The sequence below is a fragment of the Chelmon rostratus genome, chromosome 6 (genome assembly GCF_017976325.1).
Source record: "Chelmon rostratus isolate fCheRos1 chromosome 6, fCheRos1.pri, whole genome shotgun sequence".
NCBI classification, from domain to species: Eukaryota; Metazoa; Chordata; class Actinopteri; order Chaetodontiformes; family Chaetodontidae; genus Chelmon; species Chelmon rostratus.
This window is the reverse complement of record NC_055663.1, coordinates 2,547,404-2,567,565: the sequence shown is the minus strand read 5'-3', so window position 1 is coordinate 2,567,565 and position 20,162 is coordinate 2,547,404. Positions and strand designations below refer to the sequence as shown.

Here is a 20,162-nt window from a genome sequence, read left to right as displayed (position 1 = left end):
GCGTAATCAAAATATAATAATATATTAATAAAAATGTCAAATATGGAGAAGTGACGGGATATCCCAGACTTGAGGAGCTGGCGACAGAGTTTGGTTCACCGCTATTATTTTGTACTGATGGATGAAAGTCCCACAGCAGCTGGTTTAGGCGTTCAGCGTCATACATTTAAAAAAAATCTGTCTCCGGTTTTGTCTCCAATAAGCACGTTGATCACCCATGCTGTATTTTTTGGGTGTTTTTTTTCGTGTCTGTCTGCTTCAATCTGGTCAGTCTCAATGCAAGGTGAATTATAGTAGTAATGCAGCTACTGACAGGGGTGAAGTAGGTCAAATAAATACAGTAAGTCCAGGGGGCCAGTCTATTGATTTCAAATGACTGACACTCTGAGGGAGGAGTTAAAAAGTTTGATGGCCATATGCAGGAATGACTTCCTGTGGTGCATCTCGGAGGAATGAGTCACGCATTGAATGAACTCCTCTGCTTATCCAGCAAGTCATGGAGTGGGTGGGGAACATTGTCCAGAATGGCACTCAATGTGGATAGCATCCTCTTCTCTGACACTGCCTCCAGAGAGTCCACCTCATCCCTACGACATTCCAGGCCATGTGAATCATTTCTTGGAGTCTGTAGGTGTCTGCAACCCTACAATCTGAAAAAGCTTTGATTTAAAAAAATAAATAAATTCATGCAAAAGGTAGAAAAGTCTGTGTTGAAATGTGAATGTTATTTGATTTTATGCTCCATCTGCCAATTTCCAACTTCTTTCCTCTTATCAAAGCTCGAGTCTTTTAATGCAGTTCATATGTCCAGTAATCAAATAATTCTGGCAAAAATCTGCAGCTCAAACAGCAGTTAGTGCACCCTCAATCCCTGCAGCATACACTAAATTGGACTGAACATCCAGAGTTTTCTTGCAGTTGGTGTTTAATGATCTTGATCACAAGCTCTGCAAGCTGTTCCCTCTGAGTGGGTAGCTGGGTTCATCATAGTACTTATTATGAACTAGTGAAGAGATGATATGCCTCAAAGGAAAACAGGTTGGTGCTTCTTTCTTTTTTGGGTATGTTGGCAGAACTGAGCTGCTCACCAGAGTGCACTGACATTGTTTGTTTCTTACAGACAGATCATGTCCAGGTGCAACCACAGAGACATTGATTTGTTTCTGCATGTGTTTCATGTGAAACAACTTTCTTAATGCACTGCAGAGTAAACAGTGTCATTAACTTTTCTTCTGCAGGAAGTCAATCTGTTGACTGTTACCCTGGTGTTTGAGTGTGGAGTTTGAGCACACAGACAGTATCCACTCTCTTTTGTAACAATGCCCCTGTGATTTCTACAGGAATGAGGAAAAAACATGAGCTGGGAGTTACCAATTGTAAAAAAAAAAAAAAAAAAAAAAAAAATGCTAAGATGAGACTGCCAATATAAAGAGTCCTTCCTCTGATGGATGTGTAGCTAGTGTAGGGCATGTAACTTGCCTAGCCCTGATAAAACTGCCACATTCACTGTGACTTTGTTGTGTTTATTAACTTTTACACGTGGCAGGCAACATGGCAGGCACCATTTTTTTTGCATGGATCAACACATATGCAGTCATACTTGAAAAAACGTGCACACATGAACACTCCCTCTAACTGCTGCCGAGCGACCTTGCATGGTGACTGACCACACCCACAGCCGAGTGAAAAACCATTCAACCACACATACACACAGTCAAAGTACAACCAGGAGCTGTTTTGTCATTTTTATGTCCTGTCGCTTGGCCTTTCTTTGGCCTTATCGGTTGTCTCAGAGTTTTCACAATTACATAAATGATTTTAATAAGCCAATCCTGTCCTTACATAACGTGACATGTGTTTTAGTGTGTGTGTGTGTGCGTGTGTGTGTGCGTGTGCGTGTGTTTCTGCGCTACTCACAGGGTAGGAGTGTGTGTAAGTCTGTGGAAGAATGTGGAAGAGGAAGAAACAGGTATTAACTAGAGGCGGAACTAAAGTGACAACCAAAGTGTCTGTATTAAACCAGGCTCTCTGAAAGCACCCTCCACAGAGTGTGACAAGCACATGGCCCGGGACACAAAGACAACATGACCTCCATCAAGTTTCTGGAGTTTCTGCTTTTTCTCCTCCTCCACCAGGTCTCCACTGAGGAGGTAGAACCTGTGTTCAAAGAAGAGGGCAGCTTTATTGAGATAGGGTATTGTTTTGGAGTGGATTATATCGTTGTTTATAGATCTGCTCTGGAGGGAGACCAGCTGCTTGGCAACTCCTCAGCTGACAATACACCAAGTGCACCTCCCGCAGACCTCCAGGGTCGCATTCGCATCAACAAACAACACGACCTGCTCGGGCTGCAGATCAGTCACCTCACACAAATGGACTCAGGGATTTATAGGAGGGAATGTTGGCAGAACCAGACACTAGTCAGCCAACACACGCTGCAGCTGTCTGTGTGCGATGAGGAGGTTCAATCTGAAGAGATCATTGTGGAGGAACAAGATGGAGGGGCTAAGCTTCTGTGCAACAGCACTTCCATTGGTTTGGAGGGAACCATTGTGCGCTGGTACCATGAAATGTATCCCTCTTATAGGCTCACACTCTTCCTGGATAGCAGCATACAGCTGGACCCTCTTGTGGAGGAGCTGCGGGGTGTTGTGGAGGTCAGAGACAGCGGGGCATTGCTCATTCTTGACAACAGCATGTTAAAGAATAACCAGCACTTTTACTGTCTTGTGATCAAAGGTAAGAACTGTCTCATGTTCCAAAACATGTACGCACCAGACCACAGTGAGAGCAGGGACATGTTTACCTCGCATGGGGACAAAGTTGTACTAAACTGCCCCTCTAATGGTAACAAGCAGACATGGGAGACGCCACTGGGGAGAATCAATAGTAGCAGCATGAAGAACAGTCAGATGTACATATCATTTGGAGACAAATCAGAGGATTTCTCATTAATAATTCCTGCTGTCTCTGATGAACTCAGTGGGGCCTATTCATGTGTCTCCTCATCTCTGCAAATTCAGTACATGCTGGTTCTTTGCCCCAAAAAGGAATCACAAGAAAAAATTGTTTTCGAAGGTGGAAACGTCTTGATAGAATGCGATGCCAAAGTTGACTCCTACAGGGTGCTGTGGCAACGCCAAGAACCATCAGGGGAATATGAATTCATCTATGACTCACACGACGAGACAATTCGCATCCCGCAGGATCTTAGGGGCAGACTGACTCTGTCTGAGAGTTGGTCCTCGCTGACGATCTCCCACCTGGGGGTGAAAGATAGAGGGGTATACTGGTGTGTTGCTGTAGGAGACCCCCAGTTCCTGGAGGAGGATGACATTTACGAAGATGATTATGATGAGGAAGATACTGGTGAAGAGGAATTCAGTGATGACCAATACTGGCATGACAGGTGCGTCTTTAAACAAGAAACCATTTTGAGCTTTATCGAGAGAACAAGAACAGGTGTGGGTTTAGAGCCTGCGACCATTAAACCAGTGACCACAGACCTTCAAACCAACGCCACAGATGACCTGTCAGCAGCGTCTAATGTGACTGCATATGCCGTGGGGGCAGGACTCGTGGGGCTGTTGGTGGTCGGGGTGATTGTTGCAGTGATTGCAATAAAGAGAAAGGCAAAGGCCTCACTGAGGCCAAGAGAGGCATCCTCTCATTCTGGAATAAACCCCAAGGACATCAAAATGACTGTGGATCCTGGTTGTACTGAGAGTTTAACTCATAATGATGAATATGGTGCTTAACAGTTTCTGTAGCGTAGCGCCAAGGCATTTTATATGCCACTGACAATAACTGTGCTATGAAACCTGCCCATAAATCATCTCTCTTTCCAGCTGTTTTCTGTTGGACAATTTCATTGTGATTATGAAATTTATACTTTTAGTATCATGATTATTTTCATGTTTATATTTACATCTTTCTCCCCCCTTCTACTACTTAGGTGGTAATGACTAACAGTGGATATTATACAGTACAATCTCATAAAATGCTATTTCTTCTTTCCCATTTTAATAAGATGATGTTGTGTTTTGAACTTATCTGCTGGCCTGACAAGGTGGTATGGTTGTAATGTCACATTAAATGATGACTGAAAACCGGTTGGGCTTCTCTCCTGTCAACAGATTGCTTGGTGCCAATAGGGCAGAGCATAACGGCTAAAATGTACTTGAATCTCCCGTTTCAAAAAAATCCATTAAAGAGACAGTGATTTTACTGTGACAATGACTCTCTTACTGTGCTGTGCATTAAAGCAAAGAATATAGTAACTGCAGGCAGACCCATACAACTGAACACGCAAATGTATGGGTTCAAAACATATTCAGGATATAATTATTTTGATTGATGTTAGGGTCGCATTCATTGTTTTTTTGCCATTTAGTGCAACAAGATGTAAACACAGCACTGACATACTATCGTTTTATTAAGCAAAGGGTTTTTACAGCACTTCCAATAAAAACAGCTGCTGCTGGAAACAAGATTGCTGAAAGAGATGACTGTAAACCAAAACATTAAAGTTAAAAAAAATAAAACAGCGATTTAAAAGTAGAGCTGCACCAATCCCCCTTTCCTTTCAGCTCAGTTCCAATAACTGAATTTGGTTATCAGCCGATACTGATATTAATATATATAAATTTTTTTTTTTTTTTTTTTTTTTTTATGTTTGTGTTGTTGTTGTTGTTGTTGGTGGTGGTGGTGGTGGTGATATTATATGTCAAGTTACATGAGGCTGTAACAAACCACAAATCAAAGTAAAAGTAAAATAGCAATCAAATGCAATGCAGGAAATTCAATTGTATTCCAAAACAATTTAGTTTCAACTGTCGCTTAATTAGGCTTCAAATACAAATAGGCTAAGAAGTGCAAATAGCTATGGCAAGTCTTTTAATTTTTTTGAAAAACTTAAACAAAGTCAACAGCGAAGCATTATCAACTCCTGGTAAGTAGATTTCTAAGACTTCAAAAGTAATACGATATTTCAGAGTGCAATAGCAAATTGACAACTGTTTCATAAGGTCATAAAAGTGCAAGAACTGTGCATATATATATATATATATATATATATGTATATATATAAAAACCCTGGAACTATATGTAGACTATGGAATCAGACGTCAGTGAAGATCTGACAAGTAATTTACATCAATGTCGGTACCAGACACTGATGTCAGATGTCGGACTTTTAAAGAAGAAATGCTAGCCTTTTCCCAATGAGGAAAACTCTCATAATGACTATCATGCAAAATGGTCTGTTTGGAAAAGATCAACAAACCAAACATGTTACACACGTTTCTGCTTTCAAAGAATCATGCTTATGATTGTGGAATTACTACTAATAACAGTACTGTATTACTATAAACTATTAATGTTTTAAGTACATCAAAAACAGGTTGAACCAGCCGCTCTTGCCGAATTATATAATATAGAAATAAAATAAAGAATTAAGAGAACAGAAGTATCAGACTCAAGCTTTCACCACTACTTTGGTGTTTTCAAAATGCTGGGATGTAAAGGACAAATAAACAGGCACACTTGACAAATGCACAAGTATGTTACATTTCTGTGGGCTAGTATTCTTATCTTTTATTAAAATGTATCTCATATCTCATAAAGTATGATATTGAACAGAACATAAAGTGATTGTATGTGTTATTGTCTAGCAGAGTGTGTTCACACAGAGTCAATTCATGTCATTTAACTCACATGATAATATACATTGGAATGTGCAGTTTATTTTTACAACATATGTGCCGCTGATAGTGTCACACAGTGTTAGTATGTCATGGAGTCATGCAGTAAACTGAGGTACTTCAAGTCTCATTTGCAAAAAGCTCACATGAATATGAATAAATACTTTCAAACTGGGATCTGGAAAATGGTTCATCACCACCATGTTATATCATTATGATGGGCTGTTCTTGTTCCCTCTCACTACCTGACCACACATCCGTAATGTGACACTGTGTGCTGCCCCCGCTAAGCTCACACTGGGGAAAACCTTTTTGTGTCATGTAAGCTTAGACATCATTATCATGGCCTGCTGTATACAAACTGAATCTCCATAGCTGCCATCTGTCTCAGCTGCAGCTACAGTGATGCTGGCCTCCAGCATCACTGTAAGGAATTTGGGAGTCATCTTTGATCAGGATATATCATTTAACTCCCAGGTAAAACAAATTTCAAGGACTGCCTTTTTCCACCTACCTAACATTGTAAAAATCAGGCACTTCCTGTCTCAAAATGATGCAGAAAAACTAGTCCACACATTTGCTACTTCTAGGCTGGATTACTGCAATTCCTTACTATCAAGATGTCCCAATTTGTTGCTAAATACTCTCCAACTAATTCTCCAGAATGCTGCTGCACGTCTTCTGACAAAAACCAGGAAAAGAGACCATATTTCTCTGATATTAGCCGCTCTGCACTGGCTGCCTGTAAAATCCAGAATAGAAAATAATAAATGATAAGTCACCATCTTCTCTTAAAGAGCTCATAGTACTCTATTACCCAAGTAGAACACTGTGATCCCAGAATGCAGGCTTACTGGTGGTTCCTAAAGTCTCTAAAACTATAAGGAGGGGCAGAGCCATTAGCTGTCAAGCTCCTCTACTTTGGAACCATCTTCCAGTCGTTCATCTTCCAGACACCCTCTCTACATTTAAGAGCAGGCTTAAAACTTTGCTTTTTGATAAAGCTTACATTCAGGGCTGGCTCAGGCTTGCCTTGGACCAGCCCCTAGCTATGCTGCCATAGGATTAGGCTGCTGAAAAAAATGAAAAAGAAATTAGATTTTTGGTTGTCAAGGGATTTATCTGTTATTGGACATGTTTTACTGTCTAAAAGTGAAGGTCTTTCATGACTAGTTTATCCAGCAGTGGTTATGGATGTTCCTCAAGAATTTATTGGACAGATTGACAGGAAACTGTTTGACTTTATATGGAAAAATAAACCACATTATTTAAAAAAGAATGTATTATGCAATTCATACTCTGAAGGAGGTTTAAATGTGTTGGACTTTGGCACATCCAACACAATCTTTAAGATTAATTGGTTCAAATGATGTATAAAAGAAAAAGATAAATTATGGTTTATTATCCCAGAACTGTTATTTAGGAAGGTAGGTGGGATTAAGTTTTTGTTGCATTGTAAATCTGATGTGGGTAAGATTCCTGTCAGTCTCTCTAATTTCCATAAACAAGCCTTAATGTCATGGTCAATGATATACAAGCACAATTTCTCTCCACACAGATCATTAATCTGGAACAACAAAGACATCAAATATAAAAATAAAACATTGTTTTTTGGTGGTTGGGTTGGAAACAACATTCTGTTTGTCACGCAATTATTAAATAGAATCAAACACCTGTACAGCTATACAGAATTTCTAATGAAATATAAAATCCCTGTCACTCCTAAAGAATATGCAATAGTATTTGATGCAAGGACTTTTGACTTTGACTTCTGCAAGGGGGAGGGGAGGAGATCACACAAGCTCTATTTAGGTGGAGTACAATTAACAAGTAACAAATGTACAAATAAACATATTAGGAAATTGTACCACCAAACCTCAACCCCTCAGTCAAAATCCATTTGGAATTCAAAATTTGAGAATATTAAATGGAAATCTGTATGGACGTTCAGTCAGAAATTCTTTGTAACAAATAAAATCAAGGAAGTAGCCTTCAAAATATTACATTTAATTTTCCGAACAAATCATGTTCTTGTAAGATTTGGAGTTGTGGAGAGAAACTGTGTGTTCTGTAACCATGAGATGGAATCTATTTGCCATTTATTTTTTTGAATGTCTCTATTGTCGAACATTTTGGTCAAAGGTAGAGCAGTTTTACAATGTACAGACTGGCTCCAACATTCGACTGAGGAAAAATGATGGTTTGTTTTTTTATGAAAATAGGACTAGCTAGCATCAAAGGAGTTACATCCTGAATTTACTCATACTGTATGGCAAGTATTAGATTCACAAATGCAAGTGGAGTCAAAAACCTCCAAAAATACAACAATTTATAAAGGAAGTAGAGTTTTATATGACCTGTTTACACAACGTAAAAGATAAAAGAGCAATGAAGACTCTGGACATTTGCAAGTCCTTTAATATGTTTAATTAATTTTCTCAGGTATGGTGTTTATGTATATATGTACATTTGTATATAATGTATATATTGTATATACACTGGTGTTTGTATGTATATTGTAATGTATATGTGGTATGTGGACACTTATCAATAAAGAAAAAAAAAAGGAAAGGACAAACATATTTCCTCGTTTCTTGTCTGTGAACTTGTGATATTACTTAGATGCTGTAAAGCCTGTCAGTCATTTCACACAGCGGAGATGTGATTGGCTGGGAGTTACGGAAGTTGTTCTTGTTGGTTCGTTGGGGAAACCAGAGTTCTAAATGGAGCCGGATCAATGCGAGTTACGGCAGACGCTGTCACAGAGACAGGCTTTGTTGTGTTGGCGTTGACTACGGCCGACAGTGTGCGTGTGTTATTGCTCATTTAAAAACTTAACATTTTTTGATTCATTCAGAATATTGGTAAATAGTAAACATATATCCTACTGTGTAGGAACCTTTTAGAGCGGAAAGGAAATGTGTGTCTTGTTTTCAGGAAATCGATGAAACTTTTGTGCGTCAGTATTTTGCGTTCGTGTGGAAACAACCATAGATTGTCTGGGACTGTATGGAAATTTAACACGTCTGTGATCCTTGGTCTTACAGTATTGTGATGTTTACGGGGCATAATCTTTACCGACGTCGTCGCGTGATTGTTAACTGCAGCAAGAAACATTACAAACACCTCTGAACAGCAGTTCTGTGGCTAACTTGTCTTGCAGTAACGCTAGCTAGCAAAGCAGCTACAGTTTTCCAATAACTTTATGATCATGTTGGGACTTTTATCGCCCCACACATACCCTCGTTATGTACAAATATTTTGCAGATCATTTAAACCCACAACGATACACAGATGTCAATCATTCTCAATTAGCTGTCAGTCTGAGGAGTATATCAGGAGATTTATTTCCGAGAACACAGAGATAGTTGGAGAACAGAGCCTGACTCCAGAGGTGAAACTGAGACTGTTCACCCAAAACTGCAGATTTTGGCGTGAAAGGCCAGAGCTCTGGCCTTTCGATGACCCTTACTGGGCTATATATTGGCCAGGAGGACAGGCACTCTCAAGGTAAGATTTTAACCTCATAATAAACTACTGCTGCTGTTTTATTTGTGTGAGTTACTGCTATTAAGTCTCATCTGGTGCCACCTGTCTGCAGGTATCTTTTGGACAACCCTGGCGTGTGTCGGGATAAGACAGTTCTGGATCTGGGGAGCGGCTGTGGAGCCTCAGCCATTGCTGCAAAACTATGTGGTGCTGCTCATGTAGTTGCCAATGACATTGACACTGGTATGCATCTATGTTTATTTTGACTATTCATCTACTGTGTCATTTTTTGTAGTGTTATGCTGTACCTCATCAGTTTTTTTGCTTTGGCTCAGTTTTCACAGTAGAATTTCAATGTGCAAAACTTAGTGCAAAGACTCCAATTGAGTGTCTTTTGTGCATTAGTAAATTTTGGTTTACATAACGTTTCCAGCAGCACTGTACATTAAGCTAAATGTATTTTAGATTACTACTGTCAGTGATAACTGTAAACCTAAAAAACATTTGTGTAAATGTAGAATCACATGTTTGATGTCTTGAATAAAAACAAACTTTAATGGTGGATACAGAGCTGAGAAATTTAACTAAATGTCAGTGACATCATCGTTTTATAAATGTAGGATGTAGTGTAGTGTTTTTCTAGTGATAGAGCATGATTCAATCAATAAAGTGAGAGTCATTCTTACTCTAAATAATTTCAAATACTCATTTCTGCCAAAATTCCACATTTTTTCATGTTGCTGTTTGTATAATCAGTTTGATAGCATTCTTTGATTGAATCTATTTTACAACCCTGCTTCCAAAAAAGTTGGGATGCTGTGTAAAACATAAATAGAGACAGAATGTGCTGATTTGCAAAACATTGAAACCCTAGTTTTTTTGAAAATTCTGTCCTCATTTGGAATTTGATGCCTGCAACACATTTCCAAAAAGTTGGCAGTGGCAACAAAAGACTGGAAAAGTTGTGAAATGCTGAAAGACAGCACCTGGTGGAACATCTATTCTATCAATCTATCAATTAATAGGTTAACTGACAACAGATTAGTAACATGATTGGGTATAAAAAGAGCATCCCAGAGAGGCTGAGTCGTTCTGAAGTAAATATGGAGAGAGGTTCATCTCTCTGTGATAGACTGTGCTGGTAAACAGTGCAACACTTTTGGAACAATGTTTCTCAACATAACATTGCAAAGAATTTGGGGATTTTATTGTCAGCAATACACATTGCCATTAAAAGATTCAGAGAATCTTAAAAAATCTCTGTGCCCGAGGGACAAGGCCGAAAACTTATATTGAAGGGCCGTGATCATGGGGCCCTCAGACAGCACTGCGTTGAAAACAGATGCAATTCTGTAGTGGAAATCACTGCACAGGCTCAATCGTTCCCAACTGGACTTTGTCAGTTTGTCTTGGAAGACGTTTCGCCTCTCATCCGAGCAGGCTTCATCAGTTCATGTGCACCAGACTAGATCCACTTTCAGAATTACAGCAATTGGTCGGTGATGCTGGAAGTAATATAAGTTTGAGGAACAATGTGATTATTGAGGCAAATTTCATCTGCCTTAAAAACATGTATGCAGTCCCTTATTTATTTATTATTGAAGTTGTCAATAAAGTGCAGTGAATGGAGGGTTGAAAGCCAGTGCCAACAATCTGCTGAATCTCTCAGTTCTGAGAGGGCCACTGTTAAAGAGTTGAGTGTGTTCAATAGATCAGTTTTGATACTTACGATTATTGTGTTCCTCTATGCACCATGTTTTTCACAGCAAGAATAAGTGTTATTCTTTATGTAATATCACAGTGAATTTAGTGCAATGAATAGTGAATTACTAAATATGCCTGTTTGTGTTACAGTTGCAGTCGTTGCAACTCAAATGAACTTTGAGCTGAACGGCCTGGAGCCACCTGTTTGTCTCACAAACAACATGATTGGTGCACAAGCTAAGGGGTTTGACCTGATCCTCCTGGGTGACATGTTCTATGATGAGGCTCTAGCCAGCAGCCTTCACAGCTGGTTGCAGTACTGCATCAAAACCCATGGCACTAAAGTCCTGATCGGAGACCCTGGAAGAGCCCAGTTTGTGGAACATGACATCCGACAATTCCTGCGTCAGCTGGCTCAGTTTGACCTGCCGGAGTCCGTCAAAGACGAGAACTACGGTCTGACCAGCAGCAGTGTTTGGTGCTACTGTCCTGAACTCTGAGGAGCGGAGACGATCCTGTGTCCTTTTCTGTTTGAATGTAATTAATATGTCACATGAACTCACCTCCAAAGGACTATGTGAGGTGTTTTAAATATTTTGTAGTTATTTTTCTTTTCTATTTCTTGCAGTTTTTACATAAACTTATGTACAAAGTAAAGTCTCTACAGAACAAAGTGTAGGAATGAGTAGCCAATATGGGGCCTAAAATGTTTAATATTAAATGCATGCATGTAATTATGAAATGAAGAATCACATAATGAAGTGCTGTATTTATTTTTCATATCATGTTGACTTTGGGTCTCCATCATGTGACCTGGTATTTTTTGTGGGACACTCACAAAAATGTTCCTTTCTGCTGTTAGTTCCTTTAACAGAAATCTTCACCCTTGTTCCAGAACAAAGAAGCTGTGCAGCATTTAATATATTATATAAGATGTTAGTAACCATCTCCTTCTCTAAGTGGGAAAAGATCTGAGATCTGTGAAGCCCTTCAAGAGAGAGCAGTAATGTATTGACAAACAGCACAATGGGAAATCTGCAATATTCTTAAGAGAAACCAGTCATTTTAACCAAAATAAGCATTTTTTTGAAAGTCATTATGCTTGTGTTCCCCCACTGTGGCAGTAATACAAAATGTCCTCATTTTTTCTTCATAACTAAAACTGCTGCTCAGAATAGAAATCACATCAGTGTTTGAAGCTTGTAAAATGACAGCCCCCAGTCCTTCACAGGGTGTGAGATCCACCCATGTGAAAGTTCGCCAAAAGCAAAAAAGCTGTCACGACAGAGGAGATCTCATGGCTTTTTAAAATAAAGAAAAATCATTGCTCAGTCCAGCTGTGGTTTGTATGTCATGTAGAAATCATGGGACTGTCACAAGAGGTCACTGTATCTGAGGTTTAATCTAAAGCTTCTAAATTTCTAAAATGCAATTTGTTTATATTTGATGGAGACCACAACAACCAACATGAGCTCAAAGGAAATCATGACGTACAGTTACACAAATTCAATAAGGGAACAGTCAAAACATTTAACTGACGCATGTTTCGAGGGATGTTCTGTCTTAGGTCTCCATGCATTTTCTATAAATCTCACAAGCAATATGTCATTAAAAAGCCAACATAGCATTGTTCTAGTTCTTACAGTGTATAAGTGTGACACAAATAGGCCTAATTATACATTTTAAAAGTGTTTATGTTCAGTAAAAAACGAAAAAGAACAAAGTTAGATAGGAACAAGTAAGAGTTAAAGAACTAAAATATATAAAGGATATATTATTTTGGGATCGCAATGTTCTGCTGTAAGAAGATAAGATGGTGCCTGACCATTTAATGCTTTGTAGGTAAGGAGAAGGATTTTAAATTCTATTCTGGATTTTACAGGCAGCCAGTGCAGAGCGGCTAATATCGGAGAAATATGATCTCTTTTCCTCGTTTTTGTCAGAACACGTGCCGCAGCATTCTGGATTAGCTGGAGAGAGTATTCAGCAACGAATTGGGACAGCCTGATAGTAAGGAACTGCAATAATCCAGCTGGAAGTAACAAATGTGTGGACTAGTTTTTCTGCATCATTTTGAGACAGGAAGTGCCTGATTTTTACAATGTTACATGGGTGGAAAAAAGCAGTCCAACATGTGAACTAAACACTCCTCTCAGAGAAAAGCTACGACGGCCTTACTCATCTGAGAGCTGTTTGTGATGTTCTCATGTCCGATATGTTCTCCTACAGCCAGAAGAACCTGCTCCAGCGAGTACTGAGGTGCAGCCAGGGAAGGCAAACCCTCACCAGGGAGGGACGCCATAACTCAGCCAAACAACTTAATTCACACCAAGCACAGCACTAATCCACTAAAGAATGAAATAAAACTCCTCTTACCTACTCATGGAGAACAAGGTGGAGAGTTGAAAGACTGAACACACACAGACTCCCGGCATGCAGTGAGAGAGTGCACAAAGACTCCGGGGAAGAAGCTAAGTCAGTAACATGCCTTGGTAGGACAGGAATACATACAGATGGAGAGGGAGAGAAGAACAGAGGTTTGGGTGTCATTGGAAGTACCTCAGCAGCCTAATCCTATGGCAGCATAGCTAGGGGCTGGTCCAAGACAAGCCTGAGCCAACCCTAAGTGTAAGTTTTATCAAAGAGGAAAGTTTTAAGCCTACTCTTATATGTAGAGAGGGTGTCTGCCTCCCGGACAATAGCTGGAAGATGGTTCCACAGGAGAGAAGCTTGATAACTTAAATTCTATTCTGGGTTTTACAGGGAGCCAATGCAGCGGCTAATATCGAAGAACTATGGTCTCTTTTCCTGGTTTTTGTCCGAACACGTGCCGCAATATTCTGGATTAGTTGGAGAGTATGATGTGATGTAGCATCTTGGTGTCCCGCATCTCATCTAATCAAACTGAGTTCTCCGGACATGAATCACTGTGATGCAGTTATAGTGGCAAGATCAGTCAACAACTTAGTGGTTTCTTCTCCCACACTAGGATTGGATAAAGTTGCTAATAACTGATTGAACACTTCAGTCATGAACTTTAAGGCTTTTTGATTAGGCATAATGACAGTGCTTTGCAGGTGTTTGGTAAACTGGCAGAGAGAGGAGATCATCAAGGTTTGCTTAAAATGTTGACTTATTCATACATTTCCAAACTAAATACAAGTAAATGTAATTAACAAAGCTAACACCTCTTAACTTCATTTTATAGTAGTTTAAAATATAAATACAATGGGAGTGTAGGCATGTTTCTCCTGAAAGGTCCTGCATGTGCACATTCAGTGACCCCCCAGAGGTCAAAAGACAGCTTGTCCAGGATTTCAAATCAGGACCTTTCACACTCTAAACGAGAAGCATAACAATGAAGACCTGTTGTTGAACTTAAAAGTGGCGATGCGAATGTATGTTTTAGAAAGCAGCAGAATGATGACTACATGTCAAAGCATATTTAGGAAGAGAAGGAATACCATGGATCCAGTAGTGTGTTTAGAAGATGAACTAAGGGAAGCACAAGTAAATAAGAAAGGTTTTTGGGAGTGTATCAGGATTGGAATGGGGAGCTGACTTTACATCACTAAAACACATGTATGTACCATTAGTAAGATCAAGATTCGATTATGCAAGTATTGTGTATGGATCAGCAGCAAAATATGTGCTAGCAGACTTGGATACCATGCAAGCTTGGGCTTAGAACTTCACCAGTGTGTGCACTCTGCAGTTGAAGCAGGTGAGATGTCTTTGTGGCTATGTCTTTGTGGCTTTGTGGCTATGCTGGCCAACTATTGGATCAGTTATGGGGGCATGGAGATAGCCATCCCACCGAAAGGGTGCTGCAGATGTGTTGGGGGAAGGACAGAACACATACAGAAAGTTTGGGCTGGACAGGAGCTCAGATAGCTAAAGATATGGGAGTATAAGGAGTTTGGCGCAACTGTACTGTGGCCAGTTAGACCTATTTGGAGGGTCTGCAGTTGCTGTGGCAAGTGGGTTTTAACAAAAGAACATCAGGCTGTTTGGATGTATATACTCTTGAACTGTATGCTATTCTGATAGCATAAGAATGAAGTGAACAGGTTCATTGCAGTAATATGTTAATATGTGGTGATTCTGCATCAGCCCTTACAAGCATCAAGTCAGGCACAGCCAGAAGTCATCAGGATCTGCTATATGAAATTGTGCTAAAGTAAAGTGCTATATCAAGAATAGTTAGACAAGGAATGTGACATTCATGTTGGTCCCAGCACATTCAGGTGTTCTGGAAAACGAGGGAGCAGACAAACTGGCAAAAGAAGCAGTCAAAAAAGAAATGGTTGGAGTCAATATTAAATTATCAAAATTAAGAGGGGAAAGGCATAGTGTGGAGAAATATGACTCAACAGTAGCAACAGCATTTTGATAATGAAATAAAAGGGACATTTACATTCAGTCTAAAACAGTGTGGGTATATGAGGAAGTAGAGGACATAAGAGGAAAGAGCAAGTAATATTAAGCAGACTGAGAATCGGCCACAGCAACCTTAACAGTACGCTTGCCATTACTGGAAAACATCCAACGGGTCAGGAGGTTGAGACGGTTGAGCATATTCTTATATCATTCAGGGAATTTGTACATGACAGACAAGAAATGATAACACAGTTACAAAAAATCGAGCGAAAAATATTAGACTGTGGGGACAATGTCCAAGGGAAGAAATTGACACTTCGTTTTCTTAGGACTGGACTGGAGAGACGGCTCTGGAAGGGTGCTAATTGGATGTCTCCTTAAAATGGATAAAGATGGAGAATAAAACCTGAAGGTGGCAGTAGTGCAACATTATGGATGCCAGCTGCCGTAAAACCTCGAAGAAGAAGAAGAAAAAGGAGAAGAAGAAGAAGAAGAAGAAGAAGAAGAAGAAGAAGAAGAAGAAGAAGTATGATGGCGACGGAAGCGAAACGACGCAAGGTTGCCATTTAATCTGTTTTAACCAAAAAAAAAATATGAAAGCGCTGGAACTGATTGTGTATGTGTGTTTGTGTATACACAAGCTGCACTGTTAGTGATGTGTGAGTAGCTGCGACCGGTGCATTATGTTGTGTCTCTGTAAGTTAGACAGCGTTATGTGTTTTAAAGTTAGCTAGCCAGTTATGAACGCACCTATTTTGTGTTCCAGCTGTTGGTGCCATTCGTTGTCTTGCCTCAAATTAGCTGCTTGTTCACTTGAAGCACAGTTACATCACTGTAGTTGCCTAATAGGACCAACATTGTTGTTTTAGTACGAATTGAATCGATACTTGGTTGGTTTTCTTGAGAGTAATACCAAATATAAATACGGAGTAGACTGAGGAATGCTACATTTAGTCCAGCCAGTTATCATTCCTAGTGCTGTATGTGTCCTGAGAAAAGGCCACTGAAGGCTTTTTTTTAACTTTAACATCATCTATGTTCTTTACTACACTAATAACAATATTCAAACTTGAAAACAAGCGGCAGCCCACTGCTCCTGTGTGTTCACTGCATGTTGCATGTGTGTGTTTACAGTGATGAGTGAAATGCAGAGAATAATTTCCAAGTAAAGTGAATAAAATTAAATTTAAAAAAAAGAATTAAATAAAATTACCAGCATATAACCCAAACAGTTACCCCAGTTTCAGTTTATTGGACTACACAGGCTTTCAAACAGGGCGTCTACTGTGTTACCAGTAATAGAAGAGAGGTGGTCTCTCTTGTAATTTTAAAAGTGTTAAACTGTGGTTGTAGAGTGTGAAATAAAGAATAATGTGCACCAGTCCTGATCATATTCTTCATTTTTTGTTTTATCCATGTGCTGACAGGTGGCTGATGGTTCAGAGCTCAGTCCCGTGCAGAACTTTCTACAGTGGTGTGACAGAGTCTGCTTGGTACTCAGCAGTAAGGTATATTATGCACTCAAGTCCCTTGGACAGCTGCTAGTATTTTACCCCAGAGGTTGTTGAATTAATCAGTCTCTGCTGGGGCTTTATTTTTTTTTTTTTTTTTTTGGAAGTTTTTGAAGAACGTACACTTCCTTTATTTTGCTGAAGTGATCCCAGTTTCCCTAACCATATTGGCCTACCATTTCACGATGGATGTCTCTCTCTGTAGGTGTGTGTGAGTAAAGAGGGAACAGTGGCAGAGTATGGGATGCTGGCGAAGGACAGCATAGAGGAGGGGGAGATTTTATTCACCATCCCCAGATCAGCTCTTCTCCACCAGGGAACAACCAAGATCTCTGCCCTGCTGGAGAAAGGTCACAATTCTGATTACAAAGACATTTTCCTGAGATTGAAAGTGCCTGTTTGTAGCCTCTCTGTGTGAATTTCTCCCTCACAGAGAGGTCATCTCTGGAGAGCTCGTCTGGCTGGGTTCCTCTGCTGCTGGCTCTGCTATATGAGTATACATCCTCAGAGTCCCATTGGAAACCATACTTCTCTCTGTGGACCGACTTCAAAACACTGGACCAGCCCATGTTCTGGTAAGAAACCGTTCTATCTTTGTTTCTAAACCTCACCCTAGAGATCACTTGTCTGTTACTGTGGTTGGTAATACAGCTTTTTCCTTTACTTTTTTCTGAAGTGTGAATTTCTAGCTTTCTTTACAGTAATTTACAGATCATCCATTCAGGTCTAAAGAGGAGAGAGACACACTGTTGAAGGGTACAGGCATTTCTGAGGCCGTGAACACAGACTTGGTAAACATCCAGAGGGAATACACAGATGTGGTCCTTCCCTTTATCACTAAACATCCCAACCTCTGGAACCCTGACACACACACACTGGAGCTGTACACACAGCTGGTGGCCTTTGTCATGGCAAACAGGTTAGTAAAGCATGATACAAAACACACACGTGCACATAAAGTACTTTGTCTGGATATTTGCTGTGTTGTTCTACTAAATTCACCAGTGATCTCTGTTGTCCCCTCCACCTGTTCCTCCTCCTGTCTTTAGCTTCCAGGAGCCACAAGAAGAGCAGGACAATGAGGAGGAGGAGGACGAGGAGGAGGAGGAGAAGGCCCCCAACCCACCGATGATGGTTCCCATGGCTGACATGCTTAACCATGTGTCCAATCACAATGCTAATCTTGAGTTTTCACCAGTAAGGGAGCACATCCACGTCTAATATTATTCACTTTAGATTTGATAGTTTGTGGTTTAGTTTGCCAGAACAGCTTCTCATCTGTGAAAACATATCACTAAAAGGTAAAGAAGTTTTTGTTAAATAGAGTATCACACTAAGACCTGAGCTGTGAATTAATTGGCCGGTTAAATCAGGCTGAACTTTGTAGAATATTCCATTTTGTCCACACCTTTTATTGTTTTAATGCTTCTTGTTCTGTTCCTCTCTCATTCCCTCGACTCCCCACTTTTCTCAGGACAGTTTGAAGATGGTTTGTGTGCGCCCCATTCATAAAGGCGAGGAGGTGTTTAACACCTATGGGCAGATGGCCAACTGGCAGCTGCTGCATATGTATGGCTTCACAGAGTCGTATCAAAGCAACAGCAATGACACTGCTGACATCCCCATCACCAACTTCTACAAAGCCGCCACACAAGGTGATTGTCGACCAGTGGTGAAGGAAGAAATGAGATACTTTACATAAATATATACACACACAGTGGAAGTACAGGAGAGGAGATATGACTAACTTTTTATGTCATGATACCTTCATATGATTAAGGGCAGGATGACATGCAGTCTGAACTGAGTCCCTTTGTTTACAGATGCTGTTACTTGAATCAAATGTTGCTGCTTGACTGAGCTACAGTCACGTGACCTTGTCCAAAGCAGGCTAACTGTAGCCCTGTTTGACTAAGGGAAGCAAATTTTGCCAGTATTCATTTCCTATGGGAGCAAGTAATTCGCATCTCCAGGAAATGTGACCGTCAGCACTTCAAAACCCCTGCCCCTATCATTTTCCTTTGGCCGATCACACACACCAGCAGTGTGCTGACAGATGCCAACGCTCCAGAAAAGCACCACTTTGATCACAGATCGATACATCTAGTCAATGGTGTCACCATTAGTTGTTTGACAGCTGTGTAGATTTGTGTACTGTAGGTTTACAGGGGAGTGTTTCCCCTTCACCCTTCCTCCTCATCCCTCCATCTTCTTCGCTTCCCAGATATTCAGTCTGATTTAGACCGGCAGCTGGTGGAGGAGCAGTGGGAGACACTGCGTCAGATGATGGAAGAGAAAGAAGCAGCTATTGTCTTTGGCAAACAAGGCTGCCTGACAGACACAGAGCTGCACACTGTGCTCAAGGTGAGGGAGGACATACAACCCCATTTCCAAAGGTGAATATTTAAGAAATGGTTGTCACTGGAAAAGAAACTCTTGCTTTGTGTATCTTCAGGTGCTGTGCATGTCAAAAGAGGAGCTCTCAGAGTTCAAAGATAATGAAGGATGGGAGGAAGACGAAGAGGAAGATGAGAAGATTTTCCTTGCTTTCTGTAATGAGGGTCTCCCTGGATTAAAGGCTTCATGGAAAAGGCTAATTCACGAAGCAGCCCGTTTGACTGTGAGGTGCTATGGAGTTGGGGATGAGGAGGGGGAGATAGAAGGAGAGCGTGTGGACAGTGACCACGTGCTGATCGAGGACAAGGCAGCGCTTGCAGAACTGAACAGCAGACAGCAGAATGCACTACAAGTACGCTTCGGGCAGAAGAGCATCCTGTACACACTGATGGAGCTCACTAAGTCGTGACTTCAGCTCCAGCAGTGAGTGGGGCCACTGGAGAGTTTGTCTCACAAACATCTCTCTCATGATGCACTGTCAATAAATGTTTTTTCTAAAATCTTGAACACTGCTTGTTTTGGACTCCTGTTAACAATGCACATTGTCCGTGGTGATTTAAAAGATGTTTTGCATTATCCCTTAGTTAGAACACGGCACTCTTAAATACTTGATTCTGATTGTTTAATCGTCAAAATTCACCGGTGTTTGTTTCTCGATAGACGACCGCCTGCTCAGAATTCCTAACAGTCATTGGCTACAGGGGCAATCTGTTAATGTACCGAGCTCAATAACAAATCGCCAGCTGATCTGAGTGGCAAAATATGGAGCATTTTGCAGACATTACTTTTAATTTGTTTGGAGAGGACTTCACATGTGGCTGGAGAAGTATCTTCAGGTGCTGTGCTTGTCAAAAGAGGAGCTCTCAGAGTTAAAAGATAATGACATGACAGGAGAAGCAATATTAAGGCACAAGAGACTTGAGGACACAGATTGACCAGATTGAAGCAGACAGACATGAAAAAAAAAAAAAAAACACCA

General features: G+C 40.4%; 2 protein-coding genes across 3 annotated transcripts; both read left to right on the top strand.

Moving 5' to 3' along the window:
- The first annotated feature begins 8,521 nt into the window (after positions 1 to 8,521).
- etfbkmt (electron transfer flavoprotein subunit beta lysine methyltransferase) lies at positions 8,522 to 12,179 on the top strand. The gene is made up of 3 exons (XM_041939638.1): positions 8,522 to 9,212; positions 9,304 to 9,434; positions 11,046 to 12,179. Exons 1-3 carry the CDS (start codon positions 8,908 to 8,910, stop codon positions 11,393 to 11,395), a joined length of 786 nt encoding a protein of 261 aa, XP_041795572.1. The 5' UTR covers positions 8,522 to 8,907; the 3' UTR covers positions 11,396 to 12,179.
- Positions 12,180 to 15,758: 3,579 nt separating this feature from the next.
- Positions 15,759 to 19,690, top strand: setd6 (SET domain containing 6, protein lysine methyltransferase). 2 transcript variants are annotated; one of them, XM_041939073.1, is made up of 9 exons: positions 15,759 to 15,833; positions 16,703 to 16,783; positions 16,992 to 17,136; positions 17,220 to 17,361; positions 17,511 to 17,705; positions 17,836 to 17,983; positions 18,261 to 18,441; positions 19,011 to 19,150; positions 19,242 to 19,690. In XM_041939073.1, the coding sequence occupies exons 1-9, from the start codon at positions 15,804 to 15,806 to the stop codon at positions 19,590 to 19,592; spliced, it is 1,413 nt and encodes a 470-aa protein (XP_041795007.1). In that variant the 5' UTR covers positions 15,759 to 15,803; the 3' UTR covers positions 19,593 to 19,690. The 2 variants fall into 2 exon arrangements, with proteins under 2 accessions (XP_041795007.1, XP_041795008.1); XM_041939074.1 differs by lacking the exon at positions 15,759 to 15,833 and adding an exon at positions 15,868 to 15,934.
- Positions 19,691 to 20,162: the final 472 nt, after the last annotated feature.

Bases quoted from the DNA above. Each gene is read 5' to 3' on its own strand.
- etfbkmt (XM_041939638.1), top strand. From the start codon at position 8,908: ATGATCATGTTGGGACTTTTATCGCCCCACACATACCCTCGTTATGTA. The intron at 9,213-9,303 runs GTAAGATTTTAA...ACCTGTCTGCAG, and splicing joins GGAGGACAGGCACTCTCAAG to GTATCTTTTGGACAACCCTG. The intron at 9,435-11,045 runs GTATGCATCTAT...TTTGTGTTACAG, and splicing joins TGCCAATGACATTGACACTG to TTGCAGTCGTTGCAACTCAA.
- setd6 (XM_041939073.1), top strand. From the start codon at position 15,804: ATGATGGCGACGGAAGCGAAACGACGCAAG. The intron at 15,834-16,702 runs GTTGCCATTTAA...ATGTGCTGACAG, and splicing joins CGGAAGCGAAACGACGCAAG to GTGGCTGATGGTTCAGAGCT. The intron at 17,362-17,510 runs GTAAGAAACCGT...TCATCCATTCAG, and splicing joins CTGGACCAGCCCATGTTCTG to GTCTAAAGAGGAGAGAGACA.